Source organism: Marmota monax, unplaced genomic scaffold, assembly GCF_021218885.2.
Source record: "Marmota monax isolate L192 unplaced genomic scaffold, Marmota_monax_Labrador192_F-V1.1 WCK01_AAM20220418_F8-fsc00095, whole genome shotgun sequence".
NCBI lineage: Eukaryota > Metazoa > Chordata > Mammalia > Rodentia > Sciuridae > Marmota > Marmota monax.
Genome location: NW_026695244.1, coordinates 5,020,456 through 5,046,493, shown reverse-complemented (window position 1 = coordinate 5,046,493; position 26,038 = coordinate 5,020,456). Strand labels below are relative to the sequence as shown.

Here is a 26,038-nt window from a genome sequence, read left to right as displayed (position 1 = left end):
TTAGTAGAATAACAATGGAAAGGAGGGCAATTTTTGTTTAGTGAAGGAAGAGGGCTTCTGGTTTTAGTATGCCAATAAATGGGCCAGGCACGTTGACACACTCCTGTAATCCCGGTGGCTTAGGAGGCTGAGGCAGGAGGATTGAGATTTCAAACCCAGTCTCAGCAATGGCAACACTCTAAGCAACTCAGTGAGATCCTGTCTAGAAATAAAATACAAAACAGGGCTAGGGATGGATCTCAGTGATTGAGTGCCCCTGAGTTTAATCCCTGGTACCAAAAAAAAAAAAAAAAAGGCCAATAAATGAGTAAATTGTTCACTTTCAATTAATATCAACTTAAGTTGGATTTAAAAAGTAAAATTGAACTGGGTATGTGGTGTATGCCTGTAATTCTAGCCACTTGAAAGACTGAGGCAGGAGGATCACAAATTTGAGGCCAGCATGAACAACTTGGCAAAACCCTGTCTCAAAAAGTTAAAAAAAAAAAAAAAGACTCGGGATATAACTCAATGTAGAGTGCCCCTGAGTTCAATCCCTAGTACTACAAGAAAAACAAACTAAAAAAGTTAAATAAAAATTAAACCCTACAAGTATTTATCCTATGATAACTTGTTGAGCTGTCTGCCTAGGATTTGTACAGTTTTCTGTTTGCATATTGTATCTCAATTAAATGCAAATATTTATTGAATTGTCTTTATTCAAGGACTGTGCTCACCACTGAAAATATACTCATGGCTTTTTAGTGTTTTGAATATCATATTCTTTGTGACCATTAACAGGAAAAAAATTTCTGGACTCAACCATTTGACAGCATATTTTTATCTTATAGGTTTGCAAGTGAGATTGCAGGAGTAGATGATCTAGGAACAACAGGCAGAGGAAATGATATGCAAGTTGGCACATATGTTGAAAAAATGTTCATGTCTGAATTATCTGGGAATATTATTGATATCTGCCCTGTAGGTGCCCTAACCTCTAAGCCCTATGCCTTTACTGCACGGCCTTGGGAAACAAGGTATTGATCTTCTTCGACAATTTGTTTTTTAATATAATTTATTACTGTTCAAAGAATGTTCAGTGTCATTTTCTTCCTGAGTGGTTCTTTTTTTTTTTTTTAGTTGAACATAATATCTTTATTTTTATATGGTGCTGAGAATCAAACCCAGAGCCTCACCCATGTTAGGTGAGCACTCTGCTGCTGAGCCACAACTGTAGCCCCTCTTCCTGAGTTTTAATTATTTTATTTGCTAAGTTTTTATTTGTTATTTTGTTTGTAAAATCATTTTATTGGAATGTAAGTAGTTATATTGAAGGATAGGATGGATCTGTGTAAATTAATTGTCACTTTCTTGAAAATTAATTCTAAAGTATTTATTTACAAAATTATTCTTTTCACACTTTCAAGGTGTAAAATCGTCTTGATACTTTAAATTTAGTCTCTTATTGTACACTGTTTTCAACCATGTGGAAATGTCATGTTTTATTTAACCACCTCCTGTTAGTATATGTTTATTTTAATTTTTTTTTAAATTTTTTTCTTTTTTGTAGATGTAGATGGACAGAATGCCTTTATTTTATTTATTTTTATGTGGTGCTGAGGATCGAACCCAGTGCCTCATGCATTCTAGGCAAGCGCTCTGCCGCTGAGCTACAGCCCCAGCCCGTAGTATATGTTTAGCTCGTTTGTAACTCTATATAAATGTGTAGAAAACATTGCTATTCTGATTCTTTTGATAAAACCAAGAAATGGAGTAGGTAGATAGAACATGTGAGAATATTTTTAAGGTTCTTGAAATGTATTAAAAAAATTTCTCTCCAGTTTTTATTGTTGTTTGTGAAGAGGGATTGAACCTATGGACATTTACCACTAAGCTCCATCTCCCATCCTTTTTATTTTGATTTTGATGTAGGGCCTTGCAAGTTGCCAAGGCTGCCCTCAAAGCTGTGATCCTCATGCCTCAGCCTCCCAAGTCACTGGGATTATAGATGTGTAGCACTGTGCCTGGCTTATTTTAAAGTTTATATTTTTCAACTCCAGCTCTTTAATTTCTGAGTTCGTTTGTTGTTGCTTAAAAAAATAGATTCTGGCTGGGCAGAAATCACAAATTCACAAGTTCAAGGCCTGCCCAGGCAAGTTAGTGAGAACTTGCCTCAAAATTTTAAAAATGGGCTTTGTAGAATGTTTATCTAGCATACATAAAGCTCTGGATTCATTCCCCAGTTCCACAAAATAATAATGACAATAATAATAATTTCTCTTCTTACTGAGAATCTCTTGACTCATAGTTGTCATACTTCTCCTTTAATTCTTTAAATGGCTTTCCTTGAATGTATTTTTTTTTTAGTTATAGATGGACACAATATCTGTGTTTTGTTTATTTATTTTTATGTGGTGCTGAGGATCGAGCCCAGGGCCTCCCTCATCCTTGCTAGGCAAGTGCTCTGCCACTAAGCCACAGCCCCAGCCCCTCCTTGAATGTATTTTAATATTTATTTTTATGTGCAGTTTCTTAGAAATTGCCTGTGTCAGCATAGTTTAGTAGTCAGATGATTGTGCTCAAACAATGAGCCAGTAAGACTTCCATCCTCTGCCAATGGGTGGATAGAGGAGCATATTCAAAGTTCAGGCTATTTTTCAAGTCAGACCAGCTATGATAGTCAGCTTTTGTTTCTGTAACAATCTGAGCTAATCAACTTAAAAAGAGTAAAATTTTCTTTGGCTCACAGTTTTGTAGGTTTCAGTCCACATTTGGCTGGCCACATTGCTTCTCTGGGCCTGTGGTGGAGCAACACATCTTGTCAGGATGTGTTCCCATTAGACATCACCTCTTAAAAGTTACATTACCTTCCAATAGCACCAAGGACTGGGAACCAAGCTTTTAACACATGTGTCTTTGTGGGAAACTTTCCAGATCCAAACTACGGCACCAGCTTTTACTTTGTCTTGAGTCTTCTGAGTCTCGGTGTTGTCCAACAGTGTTTGAATAGTATGGCCCTCTCTCGTGTCAGAATGGTTGCCCCAGATGACTACAACCTCACCCTAGTGCACTCTTGATGCTCATGAGCTATAGGGACCTCCAAGACACCATGTTTACAGGCAAGTTTGCCCCTTGCTCCAAATTGTGTAAATTGCCTCCATCTGCAGCACAGAGTCTCACATCTTCTCCCTGTCCCACCCTGGAAGAAATTCCAGATGGTGAAGAGGGGGATAGGCGTTGCACCAAATTAGACCACTACAGATTTTTACTGTTCTTACTCAAAGCAAAGCAGTTTTTCATGCATTAAAGCATGAAAAACAGATATGGCGTGGTGGCACATACCTGTAACACCTATAATCCCAGCGTCTTGGGAGGCACAGAAGGATTGAAAGTTCACAGCCAGCCTCAGCAATGATGAGGCTCTAAGCAACTCAGCGAGACCCTGTCTGTAAATAAAAAAAAAAAAAAATAGGGCTGGGGATGTGGCTCAGTGGTTGAGTGCCCCTAAGTTCAATCTCTGGACGTCCCTCCCCCCCCGCCCCCCAAAAAAGCTTCTCACTCTGTTGTATGCTTTTGGTAGATGCCTTTAGATTGTATGCCTTTTCTGAAATGGTGTGGTTTTTTTTTTTTTTTTTTGTCAATTTTTTTCTAGCTTTGGTTTTGCTTTTTGGAAGGAGAAATACATTGAGCTCTTTAATTAGCTATAGCCAAAAATTCTGCCCTTGTTATTTATTTTGATGCTCAAATTGCCCCAGATTTAGCTAGTTGTAGCCCTTTTAAATTAACTTGTGTGGGGGCTGGGATTGTGGCTCAGTGGTAGAGTGCTCACTTGGCATGCACAAGGCACTGAGTTCAATCCTCAGCACCACATGAATGTAAAATAAAGATATTGTGTCCACCTAAAACTTAAGAATAAATATTTTTTAAAAAATTGACCTCTGTGTCAGACAATAGGTTTAAAGGCTTCATTATTACATTAGGAATTTATATGATATGTTCAAATATGGGCATACTTTATTATTGCAATTCCTCTGAGTTTCACTTTTTTTTTTAATAAGCACTGTACACTAAGCTATATTCTCAGCCCTGATCTGTAATCTTTTTTTTTTTTTTAATTTTTTATTTATTTTTTAGTTTTCAGCAGACACAACATCTTTGTTTGTATGTGGTGCTGAGGATCAAACCTGGACCGCACGCATGCCAGGCAAGCGCGCTACTGCTTGAGCCACATTCCCAGCCCCCTGAGTTTCATTTTTTAAAAACTTAGATGGAATTGTACAAAAAAAAAAAAAAAATTTTTTTTTTTTTTTTGTAAAACCAGGTAACAAAAATTGTTCTTATTCTCAAAATGAACATAGTAAATATATGTTATTTTCTCAGAAAGACAGAATCCATTGATGTAATGGATGCAGTTGGAAGTAATATTGTGGTTAGCACAAGAACTGGAGAGGTAATGAGAATTTTGCCACGAATGCATGAGGACATCAATGAAGAATGGATCTCTGATAAAACCAGGTATATGCCATTTGGTTTTCCTTAACTTTTACAATTGATTTAGAATAAATTTTATGATAATTTCTTATGAAAAATATTTGTAGCCAGGCGTGGTGGTGCATGCCTGTAATCTCAGCCGCTCGGGAGACTGAGACAGGAGGATCAAAGCCAGCCTCAGCAATGGCGAGGCACTGAGCAACTCAGTGAGACCCTGTCTCTAAATAAAACACAAAATAGGGCTGGGGATGTGGCTCAGTGGTTGAGTGCCCCTGAGTTCAGTCCCCAGTACCTCCCCCACAAAAAAAAGAAAATATTTGTATTTGTAAATTAGATAATGAATATATACTATTGAAATTTGAGCTTTTATGTAGAGAATGGGACAAAACTGGCATTAATGGTCCTAGGTTTATTGCTGGCTTTTGTGTTTACCTGGAGAAAAAAATTTTTCCCTCCCACATGGAGAAAGTGAAATAAACTAAGATAGTTTTTCAAGGTATTGTTAATTGGAAAAAAGAAGCTAAATATAGGAGTTTGCACAGTGTGGTTTTGAAAAAATATCTAGAGGTACTCAAGTTTTGTCAGTAATGGTTTAGGGGCTGGGTCTGTAGCTCAGTGGCAGAGCACTTGCCTTGTATGTGTGAGGCACTGGGTTCGATCCTCAGCATCACATAAAAATGAACAAATAAAAATAAACATGCTGCCCATCTACAACTACAAAAAAATAAAAAAGATTTGGCTTTTCAGCTGTTGTATTTTGTTGTGTTGTAAGTTTAAAATTGTTCAGCTAGTTGAAAATACAAGAAATTTTTTAAAATAATATTTTAGGTTTAAGTGATGTTCATAAAATTATCTACTAATTCCTCTCCAAAAAAATGTAGAATAGTTATTTGTTCCTAGGTATTTATTCTGTTTGATAGTTAACCTATTTTGTATTTAAATAACATTTCTTGAAGATTTTAAACTTGAAAATTATATTTGCCTCTTCAGCAAGATTCTACAAACGAAATGGTGTGATTTCTGTTGTCTAGATTTGCCTATGATGGGCTAAAACGTCAAAGACTTACCGAGCCGATGGTCAGAAACGAAAAGGGACTTTTAAGCTATACTTCCTGGGAAGATGCACTCTCTCGTGTAGCTGGAATGGTAAAATAGAAATATAGAATAAATACAGTGTGATTTTTCAAGAAACATTTTTACCAAACAGAGGGTAGATATGTCTTCCTTTCATTCCTGTTACCAAGATTATAATTGATCGCTTTTCATTTGATAGTTTTTAAGAGCCATGTGCTGGATGTAATGCTAGATGTGGTATACAGACCACTGATACATGATCCCTACCTTCCACAATGTTATAGTAAAGAAATATGCATAATTAGGCAATTATCTTACACTGCTATAGGTAGTTGTACCAGGACTAATATGAGAAAGACATGGAGAGGGAGGCCTAACAAATAGCATATCAAGATGCCTTCTTAAAAAATGAAATGATGTCATGTGCAGGAAAATAGATGGAACCTGAGAACATTATGTTAAGCGAAAATTAGCCAAACTCAGAAGGTCAGAGGTCATAGTTTTCTTTCATGTGGAAGCTAGAGAGGAAAAAGGAAAAGAAGGTGGTAGGGGGAAATCTCATAAAAATTGAAGGGAGATCAGTAGAGTAGAGGAGTGAGACCAGGAGGAGGGCATGGGGAAGAGAAAGGGAAAATAGTGGGGAAAAATATTACTATAGTTACATTATGTGTATGTACAGATATGACAACAAATCCCATTATGTACATCTATAATGCACCGATAAAAAATAAGGGGAAAAAAGATACCTTCTTAGAGAAGGTGATTTTTTGAGTAAAGTCAAAGAATGAATATGAATCTAAGAATAAATACAGAGCAAAAATGGAAGGGCTAGGGTGTAACTTAGTGGTATTGAACATGCTTGTGGTACACAAAACCCTAAATTTTAATTCCAACAACAAAGTTTAAAAAAAAAAAAAAAGTGGGGGGAATGATTATCTGGACCGAAAAAGCAACATAGACAAAGGCCTAGAAGGAATGGTAGATAGTTAAGAAAATGTTGCATTTAAAGTAACCCTAACTCCACAGTCTTCATTCTCCAGATCTCATTTTGAAGCCCCTTTATTCCTACATATAAGATAAACAGTGTACATTCAAACTGGAGTTCTTAGGCTTGGCCCCACATACACCTCTGTTGCTTCTCATATTTAAATAAATTACTAATCAGTGCAGAACTTTTTAGTTAGAAGTTTGTTACTTTTTTTGTATTTGAAAATGATTGTTTCATTCTCTGAATAATTCATTGTGGTCTCCGCTGACTGTAGGTTTCCTGGTGATATCCTTTTCATCCATCTCTAGTTGCAGAGTTTTCAAGGCAAGAATGTGGCAGCAGTTGCAGGTGGCTTGGTAGATGCTGAAGCCCTAGTAGCTCTGAAAGATTTGCTTAATAGAGTGGACTCTGAAACCTTATGCACTGAAGAGGTTTTCCCCACTGCAGGAGCTGGGTGAGAAATATGAAGCTATGTCCAGGCTCTCATTTTCCATGTTAGTTAATGTTATGTAAACAAAGTTTTTTTATAGTATCAATGACTTAATAATGGATTCTCCACAAGATCCACAAATTTATTCTCATATACAGACCAAAGTCAGACCGAGAACTATAGGAGATAGCAGGTTCCACTTATTAATAAACATTAGATATTTTAATTTAGAAATACTTCTTAAATTTTTTATCTGAGAGTACCGTGAGACTGATGATGTGGGACTATTCCATGGTCTTTCAGCATGTATTAGCTTTAAAGTAAACTTGTACTTTATTGTATTTCTAGCACAGATTTGCGTTCCAATTATCTTCTTAATACTACAATTGCTGGTGTAGAAGAGGCAGATGTTGTCCTTCTGGTTGGTACAAATCCACGTTTTGAGGCACCACTATTTAATGCTAGAATTCGAAAGAGGTGAGTAATAATATTTATTCATGATTTTAAAAATATGACATTTTGGGCTGGGGTTATGGCTTTGCAGTAGAGCACCTGTCTAACACGTGTGGGGCTCTGGGTTTGATCCTCAGCACCATGTATAAATAAAAATAAAATAAAGGCATTGTGTCCACCTATAATTAAAAAAATTAATAATGACATTTTTCTGGTTTTTATATGAAAAATGATATTTTAGTTGATTCCTACTAAGTGTTAGTTGTAGAGAGACTCCAAAAGATAATTGAAGACTATTTTCTAACAGGTTCATCTTTCCTGTGATCATCAGCACCACTGATCTTTTTATTTATTTTGTTAGCTTTCTATTTTGAAATAATTTCAAGATGCTTAAAGTGGTCTTAAGTGAAGTTAACAATTTGCCATATTTGTTTTATGGTACTCTTTCTCTGTATGTATATATGAATATAATTTCTAAATCATCCAGAATTAAGTTGTAAACATGATGTGCTGAATACCTCAGTTTACATTCCTTAAACACAAGGGGCATTCTCTCTCTTTTTTTTTTTTTCTTAAGATATTTATTTTTTAGTTTTTGGTGGACACAACATTTTTATTTTTATTTTTTTATGTGGTGCTGAGGATTGAACCCAGTGCCCCACACATGCTAGGCGAGCACTGTACCACTTCAGCCACAACCCCAGCCCAAGGGGCATTCTCTTAATCAAAAATTTAGTATTGATATAAAATTGTTACTTAATCCACTGTTTACATTCAATTCTCACAAAATTTTCCTTAATCACTTTTTTAAAAAAATATTTATTAGTTTTAGGTGGACATAATATCCTTACTTTACATTTATGTGGTGCTGAGGATCGAACCCATTGCCTCTTGCATGCTAGATGAGCATTCTACCACTGAGCCACAACCCCAGCCTTCCTTAATCACTTTTTTTTTTTTTTTAAATATTTATTTATTTATTTTTCGGTGGACACAACATCTTTGTTTGTATGTGGTGCTGAGGATCCAACCCGGGCCGCACGCATGCCAGGCGAGCGCGCTACCACTTGAGCCACATCCCCAGCCCCCCTTAATCACTTTTATAGCAATTTTATTTTTCCTGTCAAGCATCCACTCAGTAGTGGTGAAACATTGCAGTTAGTGTCATTACCTTCAGGACCCCCTTGCCCCCCCCACCCCTTGTCCCTTGCAAGAATGTAGGCCATGGACTGGGGATGTTGATCAGTGGTAACAGCATGCATGAGACCATAGACTGGATTCCCCAGCACCATAAGGAAAAAATAATAAAGGCCAGTTATTTTGTAGAATACTTTCTCATCCTCATCTTTTTAACTTATATCTTAAAGATGTATAATTAAGGAACCATATTGTTTAAACTATGAAACTGTTAAAAGTGGGAGTGCTAACAGGATAACAGGTAAAAATTATCTTAAATAATACGTGGTCAATAGTATATGTTCACTGCACTTATAATTTTCTTTGAAGCAAGTAGCTGCATAATTCCCTGCTATAAGGAATAACTAAAATGACTTAGTTTATTTTCATAAAGTATATTTAAATATCCTTAATGAGCAATTAAGAAATAGTTGACCCTGTCATGTAAATATTGCCAAATAAAAACTACAGATCAGTTTTTCTAAAATTAGTCTTTGTTCATAGCTGACATAGTTAGCATTCTTGTATACCATATTAATGTATTGAATTGTCTTGGCATGTGTTTTTATAGCATTCTTTTTTGAAAGGTATATCTGTTAAGTTTAAATGTTCTGTGAGTTTGTGCTTTTAACATCTTCTTTGTAAATAGAGGTAGGACTTGGTATTGATGAGGTCAAAGGCTTTGCTTCACTTATCTCTCTGAAAACAGTATTGTTTTTATTTCAGCTGGCTTCATAATGACTTGAAAGTAGCGCTTATAGGTAGTCCAGTGGACCTCACTTACCGATATGACCACCTGGGAGACTCCCCTAAAATTCTGCAAGACATTGCTTCCGGTAGCCATTCATTCAGCCAGGTGCTTATTTGTCTACTATTGTTTGTTTTTAATTGTTACTGTTTTTTAAGTTTATTGTTTTTGTAATAGCAACATGTGATTATGGTTAAAATTATTAGTAATACAGAGAAGAATATGGAAGGAAGTAAAGCACTGGGGATATAACTCAGTGGTAGAGCACTTGCCTACCATGTGTGAGGCCTTGGGTTTGATCCCCAGCACTACCAAAAAGAAAGAAAAGCATTATCCAGTGTCCTCCTCCCCACCCCCAAAGAGTTATTGATGAAACATAATCATTGCTCTGAGAGAGCTAGATGGATGAATAGATAAGCAAACAAAAAGGAGATCGGAGTGTACATGCTGTCTTTATTTACTAGGGTTTAATGTCTTTGAAATTATTTGGAGAGAATTGAAGTAAAATTGTATCAAATTTGAAGCTTCAAATCACTCTACCACAAGAATGGGTGTGATCGTGTGCATATGGAGGCTGCCTCCCATCCTGGGAACACTCCTGTCTTGGCCTCCTGAGCCACTGGGATTACAGGTGTGCACCACCATGCCCAGCTGTCATTGTTTTATAGGACATAGTATGCCTTCAGTCTGAAGATCCAAGGTTCTCTTTATCTTAGGATTTTTGTGAATGTATGTGTAGTGGTGGTTTGAAAAGTAAGGAGTTTTTGTTTGTCATATAACCAGAGATCTGGAGGTAAGCACTTGAATGGTTATGCAAGGATATCATCAAGAAGGAGCCTTCCTGATTTGCTCTAAGCATTATATTTGCTCACTTGAGTGTTTGTGTGCGTTTGAGTCTCACTCATGCATGGTTCAAAGATGGTTGCTTCATTTACTTCTTTTGCTTACAAAATTGTGAAATGAAGGACAAAACAGCCACACCCAAACATTTGTTTTGAATAGGAAAAAAAATACGATTAAAAGATCAAGAATATTAAAAAGTATTCAGTTAAAAATTTTCCTTTTGCGGCACAGTGGCACATGTCTTCAGTCCCAGTGGCTGAGAAACTGAGACAGGAGGATCACAAGTTCAAAGCCAGCCTTAGCAAAACCAAGGTGCTAAGCAACTCAGTGAGACCCTGTCTCTAAACAAAATGCAAAATAGGTCTGGTGATGCGGCTCAGTGGGCAAGTGCCCCTCAGTTGTTCAATCCTCAGTACAAAAAAAAAAAGTTTTCCTCTCTTGTTCTCACTTCCATGTGGTACTTGACTAGTGTTTTTAGGATAACTTTTTTTTCTTCTATAGATTTCGGTGTATTTTCCATTATTAGGAACTTTTTCTTTCTTTTTTTTTTGTATTGATGCGTGAACCCAGGAGTGCTTTACCACTGAGCTACAACCCCAGTCCTTTTAATTATTATTATTTTATCTTGAAACAGAGTCTCACTAAGTTGCTGAAGGTCTCCATAAATTGCTGAGTCTGGTCTTGAACTTGGCAATCCTCCTGCCTCAACCCCCTGAGTCACTGGTGCACTGGCGTGCACCACCATGCCCAGCTGAGCTCTGTGTTTTTAAACTGAGGAATAGTTGGTTTTCATTTTCTTGGAGCTATTAAAAACTATTTCCTTCAGCAAAGCAAGGTAATGCTCATCTGTAATCCAGCCTCTCAGGAAGTTAAGGGCATCCTGGGCAATTTAGTGAGACCCTATCTCAAAATAAAATTAAAAGGGCCGGGTTCGATCCCAGTACCAAAATGAAACAAAACAAGAACAATGAAAAACAACTACTTTGGGGCTGGGAGTTGTAGCTCAGTGGTAGAGTGCTTGCCTAGCACACATGAGGCACTGGGTTCAAACTTCAGCACATAAAAATAAATAAATAAAACAAAGGTATTGTGTCCATATACAATTAATATATAATATGTTTTTAAAAAGTACTTCTGAATTCTTAATGTTTCCTTGGGAAATTCATTTGAAAATGTAAGTGCTCCTCTAAAAGTCGTCTCATACTGATTCTTTTTTTTTTTTTTTTTTTTTTCGGTACTGGGGATTGAATTCAGGAGCACTGTGTCACTGAGCCACATCCCCAGTCCTATTTTGTATTTTATTGAGAGCCAGGGTCTCACTGAGTTGCTTAGAGCCTCACCATTGCTGAGGGTGGCTTTGAACTCACAATCCTCCTGCCTCAGCCTCCCAAGCTGCTAGGATTACAGGCATGCGCCATCATACCCAGCTCATACTGATTCTTTGATTGCAACCAGCTATTTGTTTAAGAAGGACTCAGAGGGCTGGCATTGTGGCTCAGTGGTAGCACGCTCACCTAGCAAGCACGAGGCCCTGGGTTCGATCCTCAGCACCACATAAAAACAAATAAAGGTATTGTGTCCAACTACAACTGAAAAAAAAAAAAGAAGAACACAGAAAGCCAGGATAGAACATGCCTATAATTCCTAACTCAGGAGGCTGAGTTAGGAAGGTGGAAGATTTGAGGCCACTCTGGGCAATTTAGCAAGACCCTGGGTCAAAGTAAAAAAAACTAAAAGGCTCAGTGAGTGGTAAAGAAACCTTGGGATCAGTTCCTATACCTCAAAAAGAAAGAAAGAAAAAAGAGGATGGGGATCAGAGTGAACTGCATATTCTTTACATATTATTTGTCCTGTATTCTTGGGATACCCTATGTTCTTAGGTTTTTGGCATTCAGAGTTACTCTGGTATAAAGCAAAACCCTTGAAATTTTAGGTATCCTGCATTGTGATCTATTGATCATTGCATTCCCTAACTCCTCCTTTCTGTCTGGGATGTAAGACACAATGGTACTTTAGTATGGTTTCTCCTGTTCTTTAGTACTATCTCAATCTGTATAGGGATATTTCCCAGTTTTTCCTGGGACCTGCCCATGCTCATTCTGACCAAAGGAATTTAGCTAGGATTTTCATTCCTAGTGCTACTTGTATAAAATCTGTTTTATCTGATATTCATTCAGCTGTTTCACAGTAGCATTGGCTTTTGATGAAACTAAAATATGTTTTTGTTTTGTTTTGTACTGAGGATTAAATACCCAGGGATATTTAACCACTGAGCCACATCTCCAGCGCATTTTATATTTTATTCAGAGAAGGGTGTTGCTGGAGTGCTTAGGGCCTCGATAAGTTGCTGAGGCTGGCTTTAAATTTATGATCCTCCTGCTCAGCCTCCTGAGCTGCTGAGATTACAGGTGTTTGCCACCGTGCCTGGCTAAGTATGGTTCTTATTTATGTCTGTATATTGACTAGCAAATCCAAGACATTCTTCATGTTAGAACTAAACTTTGAACAACGTATTTTCAATGCGCATGTGATTAGTAGTAGTTTAAAATCTTAAGTTCTTCTTCTTTTTTTAAATAGGTCTTAAAGGATGCTAAAAAACCAATGGTGATTTTAGGCAGTTCTGCACTCCAAAGAAATGATGGGGCAGCAATTCTTGCAGCTGTTTCTAGCATCGCACAAACGATTCGGGTGACTGGTGGTGTTGCTGATGATTGGAAAGTTATGAATATTCTTCATAGGTTTGTTGAGTAATTATTTTACATACTATAAAATCCAAGTAAATTTGTGTATATGTACTCCTGATACCGTCAACATTGAACAACCTCATCCCCATTACAGATGTGAAATATGAACCATTATTGTCTGTGTAAGGAGAACCCAAGATAATAACTAATGTATGGTGGTGCATATCTTTAATCCCAGCTACTTGGGAGGCTGAGGCAAAAGGACTGACAAGTTCAAGGCTACCTTCTGTAACTTAGTGAGATCCTGTATCAATTTTTTTAAAAATAACAAAAAGGGGCTGGAGGTTAGCTCAGTGCTTATCTAGTATGCTCAAGGCCTGGGGTTCAATACCTAGTACTGCAAAAAAGAAAAAAAGAAATAGCAGTGAGTGTGGGAAAATGAGAATATTTTAAAATATGTATCATATTTGCTACACCTTGGTTCAAAAACTGCAACAAATCTTCTGGCTTTGATGAAAATGTAAGCTAACATGAGAATTACTAAAAAGTTTTTTTCTGACTGTCCATAATACAGGTTTTAGAAAAGTTGCAAAGAGAAGAAATTGTGCAAAACTGGAAGTGACCCTTATTACACAATCTAGAAAATTACAATTGTTATTTCAGTGCCTTTTCTTTGGGTCTTTTTTTTTGTGTGTGTAAGTTTTATAGTTGAACTCATACCATGAGTACAGTTTTATGTTCTGATTTTAACTGATTTTCATTATCAAATAAGAATTTCCCTCCTACGATTAGAAATTCTTTATAAATACAAACTTTAATACTTATTTAATATCAGGAATTACTATAAAATTTTTAGCTGTTTCCTTCTTTTTAACATGTACTGTTAAAAATACTGAATTTTAATAAATAATGCAGTGGGGCTGTAGCTCAGTGGCAGAGCGTTTGCCTGGCACATGTGAGACACAAGTGAGACACTGGCTTCAATTCTCAGCACTGGGTTCAATTCTGAGGGGCTGGGGGCTTATAAATGTTTAGTGATGGCTACTTGCCTAGCATTTGTGAAGCCCTGGGTTCAATCCCCAGCAACAGTGATACAATAAAGTTAAATGCATAATAATTCAGAACTAACACAGATACTTCTGAACTTTATAGATTATTTTCTTATTGGAGTGTTTTTTTTTTTTTTCTTTTGTATGTTCGTTTGTTTCTTTATCATGGTGCTGGGGATTAAACTCAGGGATGCTCTACCATCAAGCTATATCCCTAGCCTATTTATTTAGTCATTCATTCATTCATTCATTCATCATTGTTTTTGCAATGCTGGGAATTTTTAAAATTTCTTTTCATTTTTTAAATTCTAATTAGTTATACATGACAGTAGAATGCATTTTGAACAAATGCAGCACAATTTCTCATTTCTCTGGCCGTACATGGTGCAGAGTCACTCCAGAAGTGTTATCATGCCATGTATATAGGGTAATAATGTCTGTCACATTCTACCATCCTTCCTATCCCCACAGCCCCACCTCTCCCTTCTCTCCCCTCTACACAAACTAAAGTACTTGCATTTTTCCCTACCTCCCTGCCCCACTATGGATCAACATCTGCTTATCACAGAAAACATTCAGCTTTTATTTTGGGGGATTGGCTTATTTCACTTAGCATGATATTCTCTAGTTTCATCCATTTACCTGTAAATGCCATATTTTCATTCTTTAAGACTGAGTAATATTCCACTGTATATATGTACCACATTTTCTTTATCCATTCATCTGTTGAAGGGCATCTAAATTGGTTCCATGGTTTAGCTATTGTGAAGTTAGCTGCTACAATCATTGATATGGCTGCATCACTGTAGTATGCTGATTTTATACCTTTGAGTATAAACCCAAGGTGTGGGATAACTGGGTTAAATGGTGGTTCCATTTCAAGTTTTCTGAGGTATCTCCATACTGCTTTCTATAGTAGTTGCACCAATTTGCAGTCCAACCAGCAATGTACGAGTGTACCTTTTTGCCCACATCCTTGCCAACAATTATTATTGCTTATATTCTTTTTTTCTTTTAACTCTTTTTTTTAATATTTATTTTTTAGGTGTAGACGGACACAACACAATGCCTTTATTTTTACGTGGTGCTGAGGATCGAATCCAGGTCCCACTCGTGCTAGGCGAGCACTCTACCCCTGAGCCACAATCCCAGCCCTTGCTTGTATTCTTGATAATTGCCATTCTGACTAGAATGAGATGAAATCTTAGAGTTAGTTTTTTTTTTTTTTTTTTTTAATTTTAATATTTTATTATTTTTTTTTTATTTCTCGGCGGACACAACATCTTTGTTTGTATGTGGTGCTGAGGATCGAACCCGGGCCGCACGCATGCCAGGCGAGCGCGCTACCGCTTGAGCCACATCCCCAGCCCCTTAGAGTTAGTTTTGATTTGCATTTCTCTAATTGTTAGAGATGATGAACATTTTTTTCGTGTTTGTTGATCAGTTGTATTTCTTCTTCTGTGAAGTATCTGTTCAGTTCCTTTGCCCATTTATTGATTGGGTTATATGTGGGGTTTTTTTCTTTTTTGGTGTTAAGTTTTTTTAGTTCTTTATATATCCTCAGATAGATTAGTGCTCTATCTGAGGTGCGTGTGGTAAAGATTTTTTTCCCATTCTATAGGCTTGCTAATCACATTATTGATTGTTTCCTTTGCTGAGAAGAAGCTTTTTAGTTAGAATCCATCCCATTCATTGATTCTTGATTTTACTTCTTGCGCTTTAGGAGTCTTATTAAGGAAGTCAAGTCCTTGGCCAACATGAAGATTTGGGCCTACTTTTTCTTCTGTTAGGCATAGAGTCTCTGTTCTAGTGCCTAAGTCTTTGATCCACTTTGAGTTGATTTTTGTGCAGGATAAGAGAGATTTAATTTCATATTGTTACATACGGATTTCCAGTTTTTCTAGCACCATTTGTTGAATAGGCTATCTTTTCTCCAATGTATGTTTTTGGCGCCTTTGTCTAGTATGAGATAACCATATTTATGTGGGTTTGTCTGTGTGTCTTCTATTTTGTACCATTAGTCTACATGTCTGTTTTAGCACCAATACCCTTTTTGTTACTATTGCTCTGTAGAATATAGTTTAAGGTCTGGTATTGGTCTGGTATCTCCTGCTTCATTTCTTCTTACTAAGGATTGCTTAAGATATTCTGGGTCTCTTATTTTTCCAAATGAATTTCATGATTGCTTTTTTCTAGTTCTATGAAGAATGTCATTAGGATTTTAGTTGGAATTGCGTTAAATCTGTGTAACAGTTTTGGTAGTATGGCTATTTGTGTGAGTGCGTGCATACATGCGTGCATGTGTGTGCATGTGTGTGTGGTGTTGGGGATCTATCTAACCCAGGGCCTTGTGCATGCGAAGCAAGCACTCTACCTACCAACTGAGCTATATCCCCAGCCCCATTATGGCCATTTTGACTATATTAATTCTGCCTATCCAAGAGGCAATGCTAGGAATTGATCCTAAAGGTTCTTTATCACTTAGCTACATCTCCAATCATTTTTATTTTCTGAGATAGGGTCTCCCTAAATTTCTTAGACTGGCCTCAAACTTGCTTTTATCCTCCTGCTTCAGCCTCCTGAGTAGCTAGCTGAGTAGGTATGTGCCACTGCTTCTGGCCCTATTTCTTTTTTATTTTGAAACAGAGTTTTGCAAAGTTGCTGAATAACACCTTTCAACTTGTGATCCTCCTGCCTCAGCCTTCTAAATGGCTGGGATTACAGGTGTACAATAACTTGCCTGGCTCTTTAGGGTAAATTTCTAAAAACTAAATTAATTAGGGCAAACCAGATAAACACTTCTGAGACTACTGATATATGCTTCTAACTTATTTTTAAAAGATTATACCAATTTATAGGTTCTTAGAATATCTATTTTTTCAAGAAAGTTAGCAATAACAACTAGATAAAAACAACCATACTATTCAAAATAGTTATTCTAGCCAGGCCCAGTGACACATTCCTGTAATTCCAGCGACTTGGGAGGCTGAGGCAGGAGGATCACAGGTTTGAGGACAGCATCAGCAATTTTGCGACACCCTGTCTCAAAAGAAAAAGGGCTTTTTTTTTTTAAAGAGAGAGAGGAGAGAGAGAGAGAAATTTTTTTTTAATATTTATTTTTTAGTTTTCGGCAGTCACAACATCTTTGTATGTGGTGCTGAGGATCGAACCCGGGTCACACACACACGCCAGGCGAGCGCGCTACCGCTTGAGCCACATCCCCAGCCCAAGAAAAAGGGCTTGATGATAAAGTGCTCTTGGATTCAATCCCTAGTACCAAAAATAAATAAATAAATAAAGTTATTCTAAGCATCTTCCTTAAAAATATATATTCTGCTTTTAAGAGAGTATTGTAGGGCTGGGTTGTAGCTCAGTGGTAGTGTGATCACCTAGCATGCATGAGGCACTGGGTTCGATCCTCAGCACCACATAAAAATAAAATAAAGATATTATGCCCACCTAAAACTAAAAAAAAAAAAAATTTAAAGCGTAGGCTGGGGATGTGGCTCAAGCGGTAGCGCACTCGCCTGGCATGCGTGCGGCCCGGCTTCAATCCTCAGCATCACATACAAAGATGTTGTGTCTGCTGATAACTAAAAAATAAATATTAAAATTCTCTCTCTCTCACTCTCTCTCTTTAAAAAAACAAAACAACAACAACAACAAAAAAGTGTATTATAGCTGACTATGGTGGTGCACACCTATAATGACAGTGGCTCAGGAGGGTGAGACAGGAGGTTTGCAAGTTCAACACCAGCCTCAGCAACAGCGAGGCTCTAAGCAACTCAGTGAGACCCTGTCTCTAAATAAAATCTAAAATAGGAATGGGGAGGTGACTCAGTGGTCAAGTGCCCCTGAGTTCAATCTTCAATCCTCAGTACCACCCCCACCCCCCAAAAAAGAGTATATTGTAGCGAGATACAGAATCACACACCTATAATCTCAGCAGCTCAGGAGGCTGAGGCAAAAGGATTACAATTTCAAAGCCAGCCTCAGCAACTTAGTGAGACCCTGTCTCAAAATAAAATATAAAAAGGGATGGGGATGTGGCTCAGTGGTTAAGCACCCTTGGGTTTAATCTCTGGTATCAAAAAAGAAAAGTGTATATTGTATATATTCATAGGAAAAGAATTCCATAAGGAGATACATTTATGTACTAGTGACTTTTTAAAATTATAGTTTTAACAGTGGTGGCCTCTAAATGTCTCCTGTTTTCAAAATCATCTGATTTTTCTGTAATGAATATGTTTGGCTTAATGTATTTTTTGTCTGTTGTACTGAATAGGATTCAAACTTAATGCAATTGTGGTTGGCATAAACATTTCCAAGGTTATTCCATTAAATATTCATGCCAGGCACAGTGGTGCATGCATGTAATCCCAGTGACTCTGGAGTCTAAGGCAGGAAGATTGCAACTTAGTGAGAACCTGTCTCAAAATAAAAAATAAAAAGGGCTGGGGATGTGGCCCTGCGTTCAATCCCTAGCACACACAGAAAAATATTTCATGAAGAGGTGGTGTCCTAAGCATCTTATATTTAAGTGGGTAGGGAAGGGTTTTTGACAGCATTGAATATAATATAAGCTAAGTATCATTTTTTAAATGATATTTAATTTTTTATACTGAAAACCCTCAAGTATGCTAAAATTTCATAATTGTCTTTAAGGGTTGCAAGCCAAGTAGCTGCTTTGGACCTAGGGTATAAACCTGGGGTAGAAGCAATTCGGAAGAACCCTCCCAAAGTGTTGTTTCTCCTGGGAGCTGATGGAGGTTGTATCACACGACAGGATTTACCAAAGGATTGTTTCATTGTATATCAAGGTAAGTGGTACCTGTGACACTAGAAACAGAAGATAATTATACATTGTGTATATTAAAAACTATTTAGCAATGTAGTTAGTAGATAGAACATTTTCTATTTTAGAATTCTGCATCGCCCCCCATTTTTTTAAAAAAACATTATGTATATTATTATTACATGGTTGATATTTCTACCAAGAATTATTACTTGTTGGTACTTAATAACTAAGAATTAGAAACAACATAAATGTCCAGTGACAGGAATGGCAAAATTATGACATTCTCATCCAGTGATGTTAACCATTAAAAGTCAACTTTGCAGACGGGTGCAGTGGTGCATGCCTGTAAACTCAGTCGCTTGGGAGGCTGAGGCAGAAGGATTGTAAGTTCAAAGCCAGCCTCAGCAATGGCAAGGCACTAAGCAACTCACTTAGCCTCTGTCTCTAAATAAAATATCAAAAAAAAAAAGGGCTGGGGATGTGGCTTAATGGTTGAGTACCCCTGAGTTCAATTCCCAGTACCCCCCTGCCAAAAAAATGTAGTTAATTTCAAAGGGAAAGCATTTTTATATGAACAGTATAAAAACTTAAACATATCACTTGAGTTCCATGTTACTGGACTTTTTTTTTTTTTTTTTTTTTTGTAGTACTGGGGATTGAACCCAGGGCCTTGCACATGCTAGACAAGCATTCTACCACTGAGTTATATCTCCAGCCCAAGCTTTTCCTTTATTTTGTATATAAATAGCATAAATTTGTAATGGACTTTTTAGTGCCAAAAAAGCATTATATGATATTTCATATTGTATAATTAGTTTTATGTAGTTATACCAAAATGCACAAACTAAAGTCTTGTTTCTAGTTTTTTCCAGACATAGGCATTGATGATGGGTTTTGGTTTTTGGTACAGGGATTGAACTCAGGGGCACTTGACCACTGAGCCACATCTCCAACCCTGTTTTGTATTTTATTTAGAGACAGGGTCTCACTGATTTGCTTAGCGCCTCACTTTTGCTGAGGCTGGCTCTGAACTCACAATCCTCCTGTCTTAGCCTCCTGAGCTGCTGGGATTATAGTTGTGCACCACCACACCTAGTTTGATGATGGTTTCGACATGCAAACATACTGTGTATCTTTCCTGTGTGTATATAAACATGCACATAGCCAGTGTGGTGGCACACACCTGTAATCCCAGCAGCTCAGGAGGCTGAGGCAGGAGAATGGCAAGTTCAAAGATAGCTTTAGCAACGTGGGAAGACCCTGTCTTAAAATTTTTAAAAAAGGGCCAGGAACTTAGCTCAGTGGTTACATGTCCCTAGGTTCAATCGCCAGTACCAAAAAAAAAAAAAAATGTGGACACAAATAAGTTCAAACTTTAGATAATGTAAAACTTTTCTTTTGTGTGTGTGTTAATGTGAATTGAACCCAGTCATGTTCTGCCAATGAGTACCTCCCCAGAGTTTTGTTTTGTTTTGTTTTTTGTACTAGGAATTGAACCCAGGGGTGCTTAACCACTGAGCCAGATGCCCAACATCCCCAGCCCTTTTTTAAACTTTTTTTTTAGAGATCGGGGTCTCACTAAGTTGCTTAGGTCCTCACTAAGTAGCTGAGGTTGGCTTTGAACTTGCAATCCTCCTGCCTCAATCTCCCGAGCCACTGGGATTACAGGTATGCACCACCACACCTGGCTTCCCCAGCCCTCTTAACTTGTTATTTTGAGACAGGGTCTGGCTAAATTGCTCAGGCTGGTCTCAAACTTTCAATCCTCCTGCATTCACCTCCTGGGCTACAGATGTATACTACCATGCCAGTTTCCTGTTTCCAGTTTCTTTTTTGAATATATTTTTACTTTGGGCTGGGGCTGTAGCTCAGTGGCAGAGCACTTGCCTAGCATGTGTGAAGCACTGTGTTCAATCCTCAGCACCACATAAAAAAATGATAAAATAAAAACATGCTGTCCATCTACAACTATTAAAAAAATACTTCTACCAGTTTTATGGAATTGTTAATAGTTGATAGCGTTTCAGAATACTATTTTCTTCATTTTCTACTTATACCTTTTTCAGCATTAGAATATGGGTCAGCAGGTAGAATGCTTGCCTCACATGCATAAAGCCCTGGGTTCAATCCCCAAGTATTTCTATTCAATACTTTGCATTCCTCCACAGTTTCAGTCCAGCTTACTGATTTTCACTAAGTGGTACATCTGATCATTTCTGCTTTGTAAGCATGAACATACCCAGTTGTCCATTATATGTATGTGTAATATATATATTTTTGTATTTACATAAAATAGTCTGGGAAGATACATACCAAAAACTTTATAGTAATTTTCATAGGGAAGGGAGCTGGACTATGGGTAACTTGGACTTAATTATACTATATTGTTTTCATATTAGAAACACGTGTAATTTTAGCCTAGTGTAATGGCACATTCCAGCTATTAGGGAGGATGCGGCAGAAGGACCACAAGTTCAAGACCTGCCTTGTAAAAGTAAAATTAAAAAAAATGGGAATTACAAAGGATTTACATTGTCTTTATATATAGAAGTGAACCTGATTTTTACTAAATTGTGGTTTGCTATTTTCCTTCTTATCACAGGACATCATGGTGATGTTGGAGCACCCATAGCTGATGTTATTCTCCCAGGAGCTGCTTACACAGAAAAGTCTGCTACTTATGTAAATACTGAGGGTAGAGCTCAGCAAACAAAAGTAGCAGTGACACCTCCTGGCTTGGCACGAGAGGACTGGAAAATTATCAGAGCCCTTTCTGAGGTACTGTTTTTGAGGCATTTCTTAGTGATGCTACTTAAGAATACTGTACATGTCGGTTTGTTAGAAGATTTTCTTTTTGTTTTGTTTGCTGTTTTTTGTTGTTGTTTGGTTATTTTTTTGAATTGGGGGTTGAACCCATGGGCAGTTTATCACTAAACTACCTTCCTAGCCTTTTTTAAAATTTTGAGACAGTTTTGCTTTGCTGATTTGCTGAGCCTGCCCTCAAAATTGTGATACTTCTGCCTCCTCCTCTCAAGTTGTAGAATAATTTTCAAAGTCAATGATAATATCAATCTCAAATGCAAAGAGGATTTTAATACTATGCAGTATAAATATGGTCAGAAAATGGAGATTTGAATTTGTTATTTTTATTATTTCATATTTCACCTAAAAACATTTGTTTAGCTCCTTTTACTCTTAAAAAAAAATCACGTTTTAAAATAACACACTATTGTCTATAAATTTTTTTCTTTGTTTTTAGTTATACATAGACATAATACCTTTGTTTATTTATTTTTATGTCGTCTTAAGGATCAAACCCAGTGCCTCACATGTGCCAGGCAAGCACTCTACCACTGAGCTACAACCCCAGCCCCTGTAAATTTTGTATGTGGTTAATAACAAGTAAACAGAAACATGTAGCTTTAGCATAGCATTGTCTTTTTAATCATTTATAATGATTCTGTTTTCTTGTGTGTGCCCATGCGTATGGGAATGTGCTGAAGATTGAACTTAGAACATTGCACATATTAAGTATTTACTCTACCACTAGCCTATATGCCCAACCCTTTTGTTTTGCCTTATTGGAGCTTGAATCCAGGGTCTTGTTACATGCACACTACCATTGAGCTGTATTCCCAGCCCATTTTATTTTATTTTGAGAGAGGATCTGGCTAAGTTGCCCAGGGTGGCCTTGAATTTGAAATCCTGCCTCCTCAACTTCCCAAGTAGCTGGGATACAGGCATGTACCACCACACCTAGACCAACCCTGAACTTTTTAATTAGTAAAGCTTTATGTCATTTTTGGTGATCTGATCTATTGTAGATTGCAGGCATTACTCTTCCATATGATACTCTGGATCAAGTGAGGAACAGATTGGAAGAAGTCTCTCCTAATCTTGTTCGATATGATGATGTGGAAGGAGCTAATTACTTTCAGCAAGCAAATGAGCTCTCCAAGGTAAAAGTTTGCCAGGTGCCATTTTCATAAAGAGTGTAACTACATGTGTAATTGTACTAGTTTTCAATACTATTGTTGATTTCTTACTCAACCCCCCCCCCCTTTTTTTTTGCAGCTTGTGAACCAGCAACTTCTTGCTGATCCCCTTGTTCCACCTCAACTAACTATAAAAGACTTCTATATGACAGGCAAGTAACTATCAACATGATTCTGCCAAATATGAAAGGCAAGAAGAGAAAAGAATCTCATTTAGCATTATAATTATTTGTTATTGGTAGTATATGTAGAGGTTTTCAAATACCAGAACTAATACAATCATGTTTTCTTATTGTATTATAATATTTGTTGTTTCTGAAATGTAAGTAAAAGTTTGAAAATTCCAAAAGTTAACAGATTTTAAGTGTAAAGTTTTGTTGTTATAAGAAGAAATCATTGTGTAGCAGTTTAGGGAGAATATTTCAAAGTGATAAACAGCTGTAAAAATTTTTCTGATAATTTTAGTGAAGAATCAAAACATTTAAACATGAAATATGTTAAACAGTGCTTCTTTTAAAAAAAAAATGCCTGGAGTGGTGGTTCAGGCTTGTAATGCCATAGACTCGCGAGGCTTGGGGGCTGATGCAGGAGGATGGCAAGTTCTGGACCAACCTGGACAACTTAGCAAGACCCTGTCTCAAACTAAAAAATAAAAATGTCTGGAGATATAGGTCAGTGGTAAAGGGTCACTGGGTTCAATCCCCAATACTGTTAAAAAAAAAAAAAATCAATGCTTCTGATGTAAATTGTTGGGAATGTATTTAAGGGATGCACACAAACAAAATTTGTTTTTTGTATCTCTGACAATAGTTGATATAACATCTAAGTTTTTGGGTAGTTAATATATGACTTTATTTTTTATTTTTTATTTTTTTGAGGCAGGATCACACTAAAGTTTCCCAGACTGGCCGTGAACTCATTCTTCCCACATCAGCCTGGCGAGTAGCTAGGATCACAGGCACAAGCCACTACATCCAGCTTGATTTTAAATAATTTTTTATCTAGGCCAGGGCATGGTAGTGCATGCCTATAATCCCAGTGACTCGGGAAGCTGAGGCAGGAAGATTGAAAACTCCAGGCCAGCCTCACCAATTTAAGAAGTTCCTAAGCAACTTAGTGAGACCCTGTCTCATAACAAAACAAACAAAAAAAAGGACTGGGGATACAGCTCAGTGGTAAAGTGCTCCTAGGTTCAATTCCCAGTACCAAAATAATAATAATAATAATGACAATAATAATTTTCTACCTAAAAGCATAGGTTTTATTTATTTATATAATTTTGAATTTTTTGGTGGTGTTGGGATCAAACCCAGGGCACCCTCTTGTATATGCTAGGCAAGTGCTCTTCATTTAGCTACAACCCCAACCCCAGGAGTGCATTTTTCTTTCTTCCCCCTCTTTTTAAAATAGTTGTAGATGGACACAATGCCTTTATTTTGTTTATTTAGGTTTTTTTTAAAAATGTGTTACTAAGGATCAAACCCAGTGTCTCATGCATGCTAGGCAAGCACTCTATCACTGAGCCACAACCCCAGCCCCAACATTTTTCGTTTTTGATATAATTTGTACCTAAGATTCTTTTTTTCATGTGTGTATGTATGTGTGTGAATTTCTTTTAACATTTTGGTCAGTCTTTTAGGGATGTATACCTTTTTTTTTTTTTCCTTTCCTGCAATGTTGGGGATGAAACCTAAGACCTCAAGTGTTCTACCATTGAGCTACATCTCCAGCCCTCCTCCCCAGCACCTTTTTTTTTGTACTGGGGATTGTATTGAGGGGTGCTCTAGGCTATACCTCTAGCCCTATTTATTTTGAGGCAGGGTTTTGCTACATCGCCTGGGTTGACCTCAAATTTCTGATCCTCCTGCTTTAGCTTCTCAAGTTAATGGATTATAGCCACGTGCCACCATGCCCAGGTCCTTATTTATCTTTCTGTGTGTGTGTGTGTGTGTGTGTGTGTGTGTGTGTTTGTATCGAGGATTGAACCAGAGGTGTTTTTTTTTTTTTTTTTTTTTTTTTTTTTTATTTTATTTTTAGTTATCGGTGGACACAACATCTTTGTTTGTATGTGGTGCTGAGGATTGAACCCGGGCCGCACGCATACCATGCGAGCGCCCTACCACTTGAGCCACATCCCTAGCCCCAGAGGTGTTTTAATTATTCTATATTCCCATCCCTTTTTATTGTGAGAAAGAGTCTCATTCAGTTGCTTAGAGCCTTAGTAAGTTGCTGAGGCTGGCTTTGAACTTGCAATTCTCCTGCCTCAGCCTCCCAAGCTGCTGGGATTACAGGCATGCACCACTGTGCCCAGCAAGATTCATCCATATTTTTTAAAAACTTTTTTATATTTTTATTTTTGTGGTGCTGGGGATTGAACCCAGAGCCTCGTGCATGCGAGTCAAGCACTCTACCAACGGAGCTATATCCCCAGTCCTTATCTATAATTTTTTAATGGCTGCATATTGATGTGTCTTCTAGCTTTTATATAGGTATTTAATTATTCCTGTGGTAGTTATTAAAAACATTTAGCCAATAAATTGGCTACATATAATTGCATAGAGCCTCATAGTCTTTTTTTTGGGGGGTGGGGGGAGGTTCTGAATATGCATAATATTAAAGTTTTACTGTGTGTATTAACTAAATGTATTAACTAAATGCTCATTTCCCTGATATCTTTCAGATTCAATTAGCAGAGCCTCACAGACAATGGCTAAATGTGTCAAAGCTGTCACAGAGGGTGCTCAAGCAGTAGAGGAACCATCCATATGCTGAAACATCTATTACCAACCCAAATTTGCAATAAGTAGTGAATGGACAATTACATTAGAGTAATGCCTCTCTTTCAAAAAGAAATCAAATCATGTAATATTTAAGGTTATACCATGCTTATTTGAAAATGATACTGCAATTATAAGATAATGTAGCAGTTTAAACTTTATGTATTCTGTGTAAACATATATGCATTTTTTTCTTTCATGTAAAAGCATTGATAATATTTGTGAAAAATACAAAGAAAATCCTTAAAATTTGAATTTTTTTGTTTTTTTAATTTAATTGTTATTTGTTCTTTTTAGATATACATAACAGAATTATTTTGCCATACATACATGGAGTATAAACTTATTCTAATTAGGAATCCATTCTTGTGGTTGAACATGATGTGGAGTTACACATGTCGTTTATTCATACATGAACATATGAATATGTCCAATTCATTCTACTGTTTTTTCCATTCCCATCCCCACTCCCTTCTCTTCATTCCCCTTTGTCTAATCCAATAAACTTATCTACCCCCTGCCCCCTCTCTCCCCACCCCCACATCCCCACACC

The 26,038-nt window shown here is 37.1% G+C and overlaps 1 protein-coding gene and 1 long non-coding RNA gene across 5 annotated transcripts in view; one reads left to right on the top strand and one right to left on the bottom strand.

Moving 5' to 3' along the window:
* Ndufs1 (NADH:ubiquinone oxidoreductase core subunit S1) overlaps positions 1–25,740 on the top strand; it is a 35,663-nt gene extending 9,923 nt beyond the window's left edge. For 3 of the 4 annotated variants that reach the window (XM_046463060.2, XM_046463059.2, XM_046463061.2), the window contains exons 8-19: positions 831–1,016; positions 4,360–4,494; positions 5,502–5,616; positions 6,841–6,986; positions 7,311–7,439; positions 9,318–9,447; positions 12,760–12,920; positions 18,581–18,735; positions 21,316–21,491; positions 22,538–22,672; positions 22,788–22,860; positions 25,389–25,740. In XM_046463060.2, the coding sequence (XP_046319016.1) occupies positions 831–1,016; positions 4,360–4,494; positions 5,502–5,616; positions 6,841–6,986; positions 7,311–7,439; positions 9,318–9,447; positions 12,760–12,920; positions 18,581–18,735; positions 21,316–21,491; positions 22,538–22,672; positions 22,788–22,860; positions 25,389–25,480 (1,633 nt within the window). In that variant the 3' untranslated portion in view covers positions 25,481–25,740. The remainder of the gene's footprint in view (positions 1–830; positions 1,017–4,359; positions 4,495–5,501; positions 5,617–6,840; positions 6,987–7,310; positions 7,440–9,317; positions 9,448–12,759; positions 12,921–18,580; positions 18,736–21,315; positions 21,492–22,537; positions 22,673–22,787; positions 22,861–25,388) is intronic. The other variant, XM_046463062.2, reaches the window with a different exon arrangement.
* On the bottom strand, positions 385–3,420 carry LOC131424052 (uncharacterized). The gene is made up of 2 exons (XR_009226461.1): positions 3,322–3,420; positions 385–3,178 (listed from the first exon to the last, which is right to left on the bottom strand). It is a non-coding gene; the product is annotated as an uncharacterized LOC131424052 (long non-coding RNA).
* Positions 25,741–26,038: the final 298 nt, after the last annotated feature.